The sequence below is a fragment of the Procambarus clarkii genome, chromosome 66, assembly GCF_040958095.1.
Source record: "Procambarus clarkii isolate CNS0578487 chromosome 66, FALCON_Pclarkii_2.0, whole genome shotgun sequence".
In the NCBI taxonomy this organism is placed as follows: Eukaryota; Metazoa; Arthropoda; class Malacostraca; order Decapoda; family Cambaridae; genus Procambarus; species Procambarus clarkii.
In genome coordinates this window covers 19,626,505-19,640,179 of record NC_091215.1, presented here as the reverse complement: position 1 = coordinate 19,640,179, position 13,675 = coordinate 19,626,505, and the positions used below count along the sequence as shown (strand labels likewise).

At 39.1% G+C, this 13,675-nt stretch overlaps 2 protein-coding genes across 8 annotated transcripts in view; both read right to left on the bottom strand.

Annotated features, from left to right (window-relative positions):
- LOC123769145 (dual specificity protein phosphatase 14) overlaps positions 1-7,581 on the bottom strand; it is a 59,722-nt gene extending 52,141 nt beyond the window's left edge. For 2 of the 5 annotated variants that reach the window (XM_045760107.2, XM_045760106.2), the window contains exon 1: positions 7,255-7,581. Coding sequence is in view for 2 of the 5 variants with exons in the window: in XM_045760106.2 (XP_045616062.1) it covers positions 7,255-7,322 (68 nt within the window). In the remaining 3 variants the exon portion in view is untranslated. Of the gene's footprint in view, positions 1-4,713; positions 4,845-6,983; positions 7,166-7,254 lie in introns of those variants that run through there. The other 3 variants (XM_045760108.2, XM_069309845.1, XM_069309844.1) reach the window with 3 other exon arrangements.
- Positions 7,582-9,650: 2,069 nt separating this feature from the next.
- Positions 9,651-13,675, bottom strand: part of LOC123769144 (probable G-protein coupled receptor Mth-like 3) — a 139,665-nt gene continuing 135,640 nt past the window's right edge. For all 3 annotated transcript variants that reach the window (XR_011223842.1, XM_069309840.1, XM_045760103.2), the window contains one exon: positions 9,651-11,553. Coding sequence is in view for 2 of the 3 variants with exons in the window: in XM_069309840.1 (XP_069165941.1) it covers positions 11,539-11,553 (15 nt within the window). In the remaining variant the exon portion in view is untranslated. The remainder of the gene's footprint in view (positions 11,554-13,675) is intronic.

The following is a 13,675-nucleotide window of genomic DNA, read 5'->3' as shown; positions in this document are numbered from 1 at the left end:
CAGCAGCAGCAGCTGTACAACAGCAACCTGCAGCAGCAGCAGCAGCAGCTGTACAACAGCAACCTGCAGCAGCAGCAGCAGCTGTACAACAGCAACCTGCAGCAGCAGCAGCAGCAGCTGTACAACAGCAACCTGCAGCAGCAGCAGCAGCAGCTGTACAACAGCAACCTGCAGCAGCAGCAGCAGCTGTACAACAGCAACCTGCAGCAGCAGCAGCAGCTGTACAACAGCAACCTGCAGCAGCAGCAGCAGCTGTACAACAGCAACCTGCAGCAGCAGCAGCAGCTGTACAACAGCAACCTGCAGCAGCAGCAGCAGCTGTACAACAGCAACCTGCAGCAGCAGCAGCAGCTGTACAACAGCAACCTGCAGCAGCAGCAGCTGTACAACAGCAACCTGCAGCAGCAGCAGCTGTACAACAGCAACCTGCAGCAGCAGCAGCTGTACAACAGCAACCTGCAGCAGCAGCAGCTGTACAACAGCAACCTGCAGCAGCAGCAGCTGTACAACAGCAACCTGCAGCAGCAGCAGCTGTACAACAGCAACCTGCAGCAGCAGCAGCTGTACAACAGCAACCTGCAGCAGCAGCAGCTGTACAACAGCAACCTGCAGCAGCAGCAGCTGTACAACAGCAACCTGCAGCAGCAGCAGCAGCTGTACAACAGCAACCTGCAGCAGCAGCTGTACAACAGCAACCTGCAGCAGCAGCAGCTGTACAACAGCAACCTGCAGCAGCAACAGCAGCAGCTGTACAACAGCAACCTGCAGCAGCAGCAGCAGCTGTACAACAGCAACCTGCAGCAGCAGCTGTACAACAGCAACCTGCAGCAGCAGCTGTACAACAGCAACCTGCAGCAGCAGCTGTACAACAGCAACCTGCAGCAGCAGCAGCAGCTGTACAACAGCAACCTGCAGCAGCAGCTGTACAATAGCAACCTGCAGCAGCAGCTGTACAATAGCAACCTGCAGCAGCAGCTCTACAATAGCAAACTGCTGCAGCAGCTATACAATAGTAAACTGCAGCAGCAGCTATACAATAGCAAACTGCAGCACCAGCTATACAATAGCAAACTGCAGCACCAGCTATACAACAGCAAACTGCAGCAGCAGCTATACAATTGCAACCTGTATCAGCAGCTATACTATAGCAAACTGCAGCAGCCACTGTATAATAGCCAACTATAGCAGCAGCTATACAATAGCAAACTGCAGCAGCAGCTGTACAATAGGAAGCTGCAGTACAGCAGCAGCTGTACAATATAAAGCTGCAGTACAATTTCAGCTGTATAATAGGAAACTGCAACTGCTGCAGAAATATTGTAATATACCTGGATTGTACCTGAAAGGGATTCTGGGAATTGTTCTATTCCCCAAGCCCTGCCTGATGCCTGGCTTGACTTGTGAGAGTTTCATCCAACTGGCTCTAGCCCGCAACCCACAGGCCCGCAGGCACACACATCCACCATAGCCCAGTGGGTCTGACACTTCTTGAAGAAGACTATACAGTTGTCTCCTTACGTCTACTTTTGTTCCGGCAATATTTCTCATACTTGTTGGATGTTGAATAACCAGGAACCTCGGATGTTTATACTGTATTCTCTGATTGTGTTTATGGCACCTCTGCTCTTCACTGGTTCTATTCTGCATCTCCTTCTATATCTCCTTAACTACACTATGCTATAATTTTACTGTGTAGATTTGAGACCTGGCCCTGCAGTACTTTCCATGTGTATATTACAGTATTTGATACCTCTCTCGTCTCCTTTCTAGAGCTAGAGTACATTTAGAGAGCTTCGAGATGATCCCAATAATTTAGGCTCTTTATCTTGTTTCCAGCTCATGCGCTATGGAAAAAATGAAAATATAAAAACGGAAACCACGTACAAAACTCAGGCAAATCATAACATAGAACGAAAAGGCAATGTAAAGGATCTGGGTGTACTCATGTCGGAAGACCTTACCTTTAACCATTAAACTGCGCAACGCGCCTGCAGGCTCACGTCTGGTTTGCGCAACGCGCCTCCGGGTATTTGTATTTTTGACGTTCCATTCAAAACTCCCGCGGCTACATGGGGTTCACATCAGCTTCCTCAGGGCTCTTGTAAACAGACGCCATCTTAAAAAAAAATCGTGGTCCACATTCCCGGGTGTGGGAGCCTCAGTAGTGTGTGAGCAACCAAGGCTGGCGCTCGCAGCATGAGCGCACAGCACTGCTGTTCAGCATGTGACCACAGCATCGCCTAATAATGTCAAAATATATATATAACTTGTATTATTTAGCTATGATAGTGTTATATTAGAGCCTGAGTGTGATAATGACTGGGTACAATGTTCAAATATCAGTGATTCAATGCTGTTCACGATGTTCACAGCGCTAGCCACAGCACCACAGCATTATTTCGTTCATCTAGGAATCTTCAAATGATTTCTTAGGTTCCTTTTCAAAATATATGTGTGGTCAATTATTCATTTACAGGAATTAGTGACCAGGATTGTGATAATAGCAGGATTGTGGTTATAATTAGCGTTGTGCGTAGTATTGTGGAAGGAGGAATTTTGATGAGGGAGGGAGGGCGAGAATTGAGGTAACCTCATCGTGTGTGTGGCTGCCACTCTTGTTTTGCTCACTATACTAGCTTAGTGGTTCGCTATGGGCAACACATATGTACATGGGTATATATAGTGTGTGTATATAGTGTAAGAACAGCAACAGGAGAATGTTGAGAGGAGCTATTTTGGTGAGGGAGGTGACGTAATCGTAGCGTCGTCTGCTGTGTGATTTTTCATGCAGTGTATTGTGGCCACTGTACTGTTTGGACACAATACCGGCTTACTTGCATAGTTCTGGTAAATAAAACATGTAGATAGGTATATAGAACATGTGTAATAAGAACTATAACAATATGGTGGGATGAGCAATGTTGGCGAGTAAGATGTTGGAGTGAGGGAGACTGGCTGCTCTCACTCGAGGTGTTCTGAATGTGTTCATGGCCAAATGCTCCTATTGGCCCATACGAGGCAGCTGCTATTGGCCCATACGGGGCAGCTGCTATTGGCCCATACGGGGCAGCTGCTATTGGCCCATACGGGGCAGCTGCTATTGGCCCATACGGGGCAGCTGCTGTTGGCCCATACGGGGCAGCTTCTATTGGCCCATACGGGGCAGCTGATATTGGCCAATACGAGGCAGCTGATATTGGTCCATACGAGGCAGCTGCTATTGGCCCATACGAGGCAGCTGTTATTGGCCCATACGGGGCAGCTGCTATTGGCCCATACGGGGCAGCTGCTATTGGCCCATACGGGGCAGCTGCTATTGCCCCATACGAAGCAGCTGCTACGCGGTGTTCTGAATGTGTTGATGGTGAATGTATATAGTGTGTGACAGTGTATAGTATGTAAATAGATTGTATATATACACAAATTAGCATGGTACATAGTAAATATGTGCTGCATATGTGTACACAAGTTTCATGCACGTAACACAGTGTCTACGGACAGTACGGATGTTGTACTGCGATATTATAGTGTACGTGTTCATTATACATTGGATTGGCACGTAAAAACAATGAAAATGTATTTGGAAAGGTGCGCAAAAAATTAACGAAAATATATTCGCGGCAACTTGCGCGCCCCGCCCCGAGCGCCCCACCGCCCCCCAGAGCTTACGGCACGGGCGCACGGGGAATGATGACGTCACGCCCCAACTTCCGGACCCCATAGCAGCCAAAGTAAGTACAATTTCGACTTTTTTTTTACATACCCATACTGAGGGAAGGGTTTTTGACACTTTAAAAAGAAAAAAGAATTTTTTCCAGAGAATTTATTTCCTGCGCACTGCGGGGGTGTCACATTTGGAGGCAACGCAGTTAAGGGGTTAAAGAACACAATAAAGTAGCTGTCACAACTGCAAGAAAAATGACAGGTTGGATAACAAGAACTTTTCACACTAGAGATGCTATACCGATGATGATACTTTTCAAAACGCTTGTGCTCTCTAGAGTGGAGTACTGCTGCACAATGACAGCACCTTTCAAAGCTGGAGAAATTGCTGACCTGGAGAGCATGCAGAGATCCTTTTCTGCTAGAATCCACTCAGTAAAACATCTAAACTATTGGGACCGACTAAAGAGCCTAAAACTGTACTCCCTTGAGCGCAGGCCCCCATTGAAAAACAGAGGTACAACTGGTACTCTGAGAAAGAACTCTATCAACATCAGAGGTCCGAGACTGTTCAACACGCTTCCACTACACATAAGGGGCATAACTGGCCGACCCCTCACAGTGTTCAAGAGAGAACTGGATAAGCACCTCCAAAGGATACCTGATCAATCAGGCTGTGACTCATACGTCAGGCTGCGAGCAGCCGTGTCCAACAGCCTGGTTGATCAGTCCGGCAACCAGGAGGCCTGGTCGACGACCGGGCCGCGGGGACGCTAAGCCCCAGAAGCACCTCAAGGTAAGGTATGTATGCCATATATGTTCTTTGTATCAATAGTACAAACATTGTGATGGGATCCATGGATTTGAAGGTTCTCGTAATCCATCCATCATTTTTCCTGGCTGATGCTATATTTGCTTGGTTGTGCTCCCTAAATGTTAGGTCATCAGACATCATTATTCCCAGATCCTTTACATACTGCTTTTCTACAATGGGCAGATTGTCTGTGTTTGTATCCTGTATATTGTTCAAGGTCCTCATTTTTACCGTACCTGAATACCAGGAATTTATCACTGTTAAGCATCATTCTATTTTCTGCTGCCCAGTTGAAAACTTTATTAATATCTGCTTGTAGTTTTTCAATGTCATCAACAGAAGTAATTTTCATGCTGATCTTTGGTTCATCTGCAAAGAATGATACAAAGCTGTGACTTGTATTTTTGTCTATATCTGATATGAGAATAAGTTAAAGTAGTGGTGCAAGGACTGTACTCTGAGGTACAGAGATTTTAACTGGACTTGGACTATTTCTTTTGGTTATCTGTTACTCTTTGTGTTCTGTTTGACAAAAAACTGAATACTGTACATTATAGTTACAGTGATAGAACAGTCAATTGCAGAAGCAACTATACAACAGTTGAATCAAGATTGATGAAGAAATGGACCATGGAGTCAAAATTCACCACTCAATAAAAGTTGCACAACAGGTAGGAGCAGCAGTCAGAAAAACTAATCAAACCCATGGAATAATCAAGTGTACTTTTGACCCTGGGAAAAAGAAGGTAATGATTCAACTATATAAATCTCTGGTGCACCCCCATTTGGATTACTGTATCCAAGCATGGAGACCCCATTTTCAGAAGGACATAGCTGCTCAAGAGAAGATGCAACACCGGGCAATGGAATCCCTGGTTGAGGGCCACAGGCCTAATAACACTGCAAACCAGGCATGACAGGGCAGATCTCAATGAAACTTTTAAAATAATAAACAAGTTAGAGGATGTTGATCTGGACAATTTCATCAAAGGTCAGATGTAACACAAACAAGGAGCAACGGTTTCAGGCTCAACAAGCCACAATGTAGGACTGAGAACAGGAGATGCGTTTTCACCCACAGGGTTATGAACCCATAGAACAGCCTTCCCGCTGAAACTGTAAATGCCAAAACTGTGTTAAGTTTAAAAACCTACCTGGAAAAGATCATCAAGGCAAATGGGAGGGGGGACCTCTGACAAGCTGCCAGCTTCATGTCACCATCAAGGCCACTAGGGTTAGTGGCCCTTAGGTAAATCGGGTAAATCAGCTATACAACATTGGCCAAAGCCAATGGTGACTGACTTTCTCTGGATGCAACCCACAATAGTTGCCTAATCTCTAGGTTCCTATTTACTGCTAAGTGCAGAGAGACATCATGTGCAGGAAAATGTGCCAAAACCTCTCTCTCTGTCTGGGAATCAAATACATGTGTATTTAGTTGGAAGTAAACTACACTGACCACTGAGTAACATGACCATATATGCATGATTTAATATAAATTTTACAGTAATAAGAGCGGCATAAAAATTTCACATTTATAGGTTTATTTTATTATTAACCCAATACCTATATTGTATAGGTGGCAGAAACATATGTATGACTTCACATATACAGTATATGACTTCAGGAATGGCATTTACTCGAGGGCCACCAACTATTTAGTGCCTCTATTTTTAACAGGAAGCTGGTGGCCCTCCTCCTGATTGTTCCTGAGGATTTTTTTTCCATCTGGATTTTGACCTGAAGTAATGCCTGTGCATTACAACATTTACTAAAATGTGTTTGTACTTGTCTATCATGGAACCTGTACATTTCATTCAGTGGGTGGCTGGTTAACTTGGGTTTTATTTGACTAAGATTTTAATTATGATATCATTTTGGATTATTATGTAGTCATTTTTGTAATATTAGAGTTAATCATTTCTAAATTATATTCGAATCAAAACAATTTGAAAAGCACTGCAAGTTCATGCGCATGTGATTATCTAAGTGATTATTCTTAATTTACTAGTGACTTCCAACAGTCAGGGACAGGAAGCTAGTTTGGACTAATCAGGGTCCCCCTAGGCCAACTACTGACCTTTGCCAGGATACAATTTATAACAGATGACTAACTATTTACAGCTAGGTGAACAGAAGCATCAGTTAAATGGAAACTCCGCCCAAACATCTCTGTCCTGCTTTATATAAACCAGGACCTTATTTCTTTTGGTGGGAGCTACCCTATTGCACCGATTATAGGATCGTATTGTTTTTGTGGTAACAGGTTTCATATAAAACTTCTCGAGAGGGAGAGCTTGGTTGGGCATGGCTTGTTTTTGACAAAATTTATGTAGACACAAAGCTAGACATAAATCTATGTAGACGCATAACTATGTACATCTATGCAGACACAACTATGTAGTCCCTAATTGCATGAGAATCCTGGCATGTTCAAAAAGTTACTAAATTCTGTCTACAAACACGAGCGGGCTGCAACTTAACACAGCAAGACTGTGTTAGAAACCTTAGAAATCGCGATTTGATCTCGTTATCAAATGTATTCACAATTAAATAGGCGTTGCAGGGCTTCCCTGTCACATGACACGTGCATAATCAGCCTACAAAGATGATATAAGATGGGTAGTGAAGCAGCGGTGACGGCCGGCCGTCGTCTGCAGGAGTGAGGGCCGCGACCACCACACCGTCACTGACACACCACATACACCACACTCTCACCACCTCCACCAGCATCTGCTGCTGACTTGACGAATGGAGAAACCTCGCAGATGTAATACCTGGTTGTGGAGGGCCGTTGTCTGGAGGTGTGGTGGAGAGTGAAGGAAGGAAGGGCATCCGCCACCATATTGTTGTTATTGTCTCACAGCTGATCCGGCCGTCGCCACCACTCGCCCCGTCTCCAGCAAGGGCTGGCTCATCAGGGAGCTTCCTGGACACTTATAGGAGTGATCATTATCTCACTAAGGGGTTTATCTCGATCATGATGGCTGTGTTGCACTCCTTCAGTCTAAGATGACGACGGGGCACTTGTAATATTGCGTAACCCGTAGATAAATCAAGTTTTCTCTACTATATAACCTGTCTTCCTCTCCAAAAGTTAGTCGCGCAGAATGTAAATTTTCCGGGTTGCAAATTTTCTGTATGCCAGTAATTCGTAATAAATATGTATTGTTTTGATAAAAATAAATAATATATCAAAGTATTAAAACCAGTTATCAAGCAAATAAAACTGTTAAACAGGCAAGCTAAGTGAAGTCAAAATACAGCAATTGTAAACTAGGTAATTACCTTAGTGCAATTATCTAAATGTAGTTACAGGATGAGAGCTACGCTCGTGGTGTCCCGTCTTCCCAGTACTCTTTGTCATATAACGCTTTGAAATTACTGACAGTTTTGGCCTCCACCACCACCTCACCTAACTTGTTCCATCCCTCTACCACTCTGTTTGCGAAAGTGAATTTTCTTATATTTCTTCAGCAGCTTCGTTAAGTTAGTTTAAATCTATGACCTCTTGTTCTTGAAGTTCCAGGTCTCAGGAATTCTTCCCTATCAATTTTTTCAATTCCTGTTATTATTATTTGGTACTTGGTGATCATATCGCCTCTTTTGCTTCTATCTTCTAGGTATGGCACAAGATTTATATAATCCTATATAAAAATATAGGATTATTTTTCCCTATAATTTGGCCAAATTTGCTATAATTTTTTTTTTTTTTTTTAAAATGCAAAAAAAAAATGCTGTTACATTTAGTAACAGCAAATATTAATAAGTAATGCAAAATAAGGTAATTATTTTAATTACAAATAAGGTAATTAATAAGTAATGTTCACAACAACAGCAAAACACAGGTTGACATGTAGGATGAGAAAAGGTTGGGAACATTTGTTACATAAAGTTAATAAGGCTTTGGTTTCTTTTTTGTTAAATTAGACAAGAGAAGAACAGTTTTTAATCTCATTTTGGAAGGTCATTCCATAGTTTAGGACCCTTGATTTGCAGAGAATTTTTTGCTTTGGTTAAGTTGCACTCTTGGGATATCAAACAGATACAGTACTTGTTTCTTATGGGTTCTGTTACAGCCTTCAAGGAAATGCTGAAGGTTAGGATTAGAATTGCAGTACAGAGTTTTTTTACATATAGAGCACACTTGTGAGGATATGCAGTGACTTGATACGTAACATATTCAAGGATTTCAGTAAGGGATCTGAGAGCTATCTGGGAATGGAGTTTGTAATAGCTCTGATTGCTGATTGATGATGAGTGGTCAAAGATAATTTTGGATTGTAGATCCCCAGGTGCAGATACCATAAGTGAGAGATGTTTAGATGAGAGAATCTTTAAAAAATATCTTGTGAGTATAGCACTGGTTAATTTATTAAAGTACATTACTGTCTACTGTTTTTATAATAGGAATTTGTTGTTGTTTATACTTAGTGTAAATAAGTAATTATCAAAGAAGGCATCAAGCCAGGAAGGCTATGTACCATTATACTAATGTAAATACTGTAATTGAATTTGCAAACAATACAGTACTGTGAATATGATGAAATATATACTGTAAACTGTATTGTATGTACAAGCTCTATCTATAAATCCAACATTGTTTGTAACTCATCTTGTATGTACGTACTTTTACCTGAATAAACATTTGATTTTGATTTGATTTTTAAAAGCAATTTATATGTCATACATTTAAACAGATTTGCACACCAACAGCCAGACCCAGAGTCTGACTCAAGTTGATTTAATTAAAAAAAAAAAAATTAAGACTTTTCAGACTGTTTCTGTATACAGGGTACTCTAATACCAGCACTAGACACGAGTCATGTACAGATTCAACAATTGCTTGGGATACCAAACAGCTCTATGGTCCTTTATGAAGCTTGTTATTTTTAATCTCCCAATACTAGTCATGTAATTCAAGTGTTTAGTAAGTTTATTACTATCAAGCAGTAATAAATATTTCAATTTGGCATCCCCAGCAGGCTATCGCTAACAATGTTCTGAACTGCCTTGTATCAATATACTGTACTGTCTTGTGGAATTTCATATACATACATACAGCTCACATAAATCATCCTTATTTTTGTAATCTCAATTCTTTATACCCAATATAATTTTTTTAAGAAAAAATGCATATGATAATACAGTATTGGTTTAAATCAAACAACCGTTTCAATTATTTATTTAATGTGTTTAATACCATGAAAATAGCTACATATAAATATCTTGGATTTTATCCATATTTAGTCTTGATAAAAGCATTACAGCTGTATAAATATTTCTGTCAATTGTCATTGTCATATAATAATTCTGTATAACAAACAAATTAAAACACTACAGTTGTAAGTCAAAAATACTATACAAAAACTAAGAAATAACAATAAGCTTACAGACACAAAACTCCAAATGTCACCAAACTTATCATATGGCTGGTCACAATGCTAACACTCGATTCATTCATCATATGTATGAAGTCCAATAATTATCTCTAGCTACAATACTAGTACATTTCCAAAATTTAATTTTGATTTGGGAGTACAGTAATTAGAACGTTTGAATTATAGTAATAAAGTATAAAGCATCAGATTTAGCATTATTTTCAGGCTTGAAATAGTGCACATTATATTACTGTATAGAGTGAAGACAATTTGGAAGTACTGTAACTATGAACGGTATTTTTTGTATTTTTTTCAAAGATAAAAGTGCATTAACCCAGAGGAAAACTATTTTCTATAGAGGTGCCAGTATTGTATTATGAATAACAAATTATAAACAAAATATTTTTTTAGTGTACAATATGTATGCATGTATCTCTCAGTAACTCATTCACTAACAAGAAATAATAGAAAGTAAGGTAAATAATGATATGTTCACTATCTTGATATGATGCATGGTGTAGTTCAACCTAAGCACTAAACCTGCAATGAGAAGCTCAAATATCCCTGCTAAATGCAGAACTATAGTAAATACTTTAAATATTATTATGCATCTTGGCTATCATGTATGTACCATTTGCATACAACACAAAATCATCTTACAACAATATACTGCAGAAATAAATACATGTACACTCGAGACAAAAATAGCACATACCTGCATAATAATATAGTATTTAGCAAAGAGAATGATAGCAGCTATTAATACATAACCAGAAATAATATAGATTATAATTGTACTTTATGTAGTGGCATGAGCTGTATCCCAGTAGGTAAATAATTAGTTACGCTGCTGATCTACCTGTTTAAATTTTATTCCTGGTGCAGGCAGCAGACACTGTTCACTCAGTTTTCATTTCTTCTTCAGGTAGACAGATGAATGGGAAACCATGTAACTTCGGGAATTTAAACCATACCATTGTTACTGAATTAGCTAGTCAATAACATGAAACAGTAGAGTGGCTAATATATCTTGAAATATACAATAGTAATGGTGATACAGAACACAGTATGCATATAGCAAATCTCTTCAGCCCTTGTATACTCTATATTTACAGTAAGATTTTTGTTTTGTTTTTGAGAAGGAAAAAGTTATATACACATATAATACAAGTTGAAAAATTAAAAACACCCTCATGTATGAATGTACTCCAGAATTAATTTAGTTGGGTTCAGAACCCAGGATTTTCTTCTATTGAATTTATCAAACCTGCTTTTCCTAGCAAGTGAAAATAGGTAATGGTTTTGGAAATAGAATCAGTCATCTTTATCTCACTTTTGAGAGAAGTCTGTGCTACATTATCATCTCGACTCATCCTCACACTTGATGCATTATATTTGTATGCTAGGGAACCAAGCAAAGATTATGAATGCTGGTATGAAGTATACAAACATTGGAATAGTACGTGTTTCTGAACTAACGAGAATCAGTTTCGATGGGTTAGATGGGTTGGGATAGATTCATATATTGTAGTACAGAAATAGCACACACTATTTGCTTGTCACATTATGAGACTGGACTGATTATTTTATGATTCAAAACAGATAATTTCTTGAATACAACATTCTGCCATTCAAATTAATAACCCAAGGAAGGCGGAGGTAAACTGGCCGCTGATCACCTCAGGGTCTACCACTCTGCAAGAGTATAATGTACCCTAATTAGAAATAAAATTCATGTGTTTCTTATTACAGTAGCCCAAACAGGGCATTACTTAAAATCATTTGTAAGGCAGGCATATAATAATTCTAAGGTCAAAAATAAGCAATGTCTTTTTCTCTGAAACAGTAGGATAGTATACAACACGGCTTACTGTTATGGTTTAGTTTAGTTTCCTCTTATTGTATCATATATATATATATATATATATATATATATATATATATATATATATATATATATACTGTATATATATATATATGTCGTACCTAGTAGCCAGAACTCACTTCTCAGCCTACTATTCAAGGCCCGATTTGCCTAATAAGCCAAGTTTTCCTGAATTAATATATTTACTATAATTTTTTTCTTATGAAATGATAAAGCAACCCTTTTCTCTATGTATGAGGTCAATTTTTTTATTGGAGTTAAAATTGACATAGATATATGACCGAACCAAACCAACCCTACCTAACCTAACCTAACCTATATTTATAGGTAAGGTTAGGTTAGGTAGCCAAAAAAAGCTAGGTTAGGTTAGGTTAGGTAGGTTAGGTAGACGAAAAAACATTAATTCATGAAAACTTGGCTTATTAGGCAAATCGGGCCTTGAATAGTAGGCTGAGAAGTGCGTTCTAGCTATTAGGTACGACATATATATATATATATATATATATATATATATATATTTTATATATATAAAATTATATCATACCTTGAATGAATTGCTGACTTAATTATGTTGGTTTAGGTTAGGTTAAGATAGGTTAGGTTCAGTTAGGTTAGGTAGGTTTGGTCATATTTTTACGTTAGTTTTAATTAACTAAAATATAAAAAAAATTACTCATTATGTAATGGAAAGCTTTACCATTTCAAGACAATTTTGTTTTTAAATGCAGTATATAACTAAAGGAAAACTTGGCTTATTAGGCAAATCATGCCTTGCATAGTAGGCTAAACAGTGCATTATGGCTTCTAGGTACAACATATTATATATATATATATATATATATATGTCATATTATATATATATATATATATATATATATATATATATATATATGTCGTACCTAGTAATATATATATATATATATATATATATATATATATATATATATATATATATATATATATATATATATGTCGTACCTAGTAGCCAGAACGCACTTCTATGCCTACTATGCAAGGCCCGATTTGCCTAATAAGCCAAGTTTTCCTGAATTAATATAATTTCTCTAATTTTTTTCTTATGAAATGATAAAGCTACCCATTTCATTATGTATGAGGTCAATTTTTTTTTATTGGAGTTAAAATTAACGTAGATGTATGACCGAACCTAACCAGCCCTACCTAACCTAACCTAACCTATCTTTATAGGTTAGGTTCGGTTAGGAACCCGAAAAAGTTAGGTTAGGTTAGGTAGGTTAGGTAGTCGAAAAAACATAAATTCATGAAAACTTGGCTTATTAGGCAAATCGGGCCTTGCATAGTAGGCTGAGAAGTGCGTTCTGGCTACTAGGTACGACATATATATGTATATTACATATATCCCCAATTTGCTTAATAAGCCAAGTTTTCCTGGCATTATATAATTTTCTAATTTGTTTTCTTATGGAATGATAAAGCTTTTATTATATTATACATAATTATACTGTACAGTATATTCATGTTTATTTAGTAGTCCTGGTTACAGCAGTCGGTTTGTTGGTAGTGTTTTAGAAGTTGAGATGAAGCCTGGAGCAGGGTAGAGAGCCGAGTGAGGCCGAGGGTAGAGAGCTCGGATGCGAGGTGAGTGTGTAGAGTGTGGTGCTCCGAATGCGGGTGGAGTCGAGGAGCCAATTGCAAGACGAGAGCCTGGAAGCTCGATGAGGTCAGAGTCTGGATGTCTGCCTTGTGTCGAGGCTGAAGCATCTTGTGAGGGTAGGAACTCACACGTCAAATGTTACATGGTTGTTGGTGAATGTTAAAGATTGCGATATCATTCAAACGTCTGTACTGAACCACTCTTGGAGTTTGACTGATGATGATTTGTTGTTGTTGTTGTTGTTGTTATAGATTCAGCTGCTGGGAACAAAAAGTTCCAAGTAGCACGGGCTATGGTGA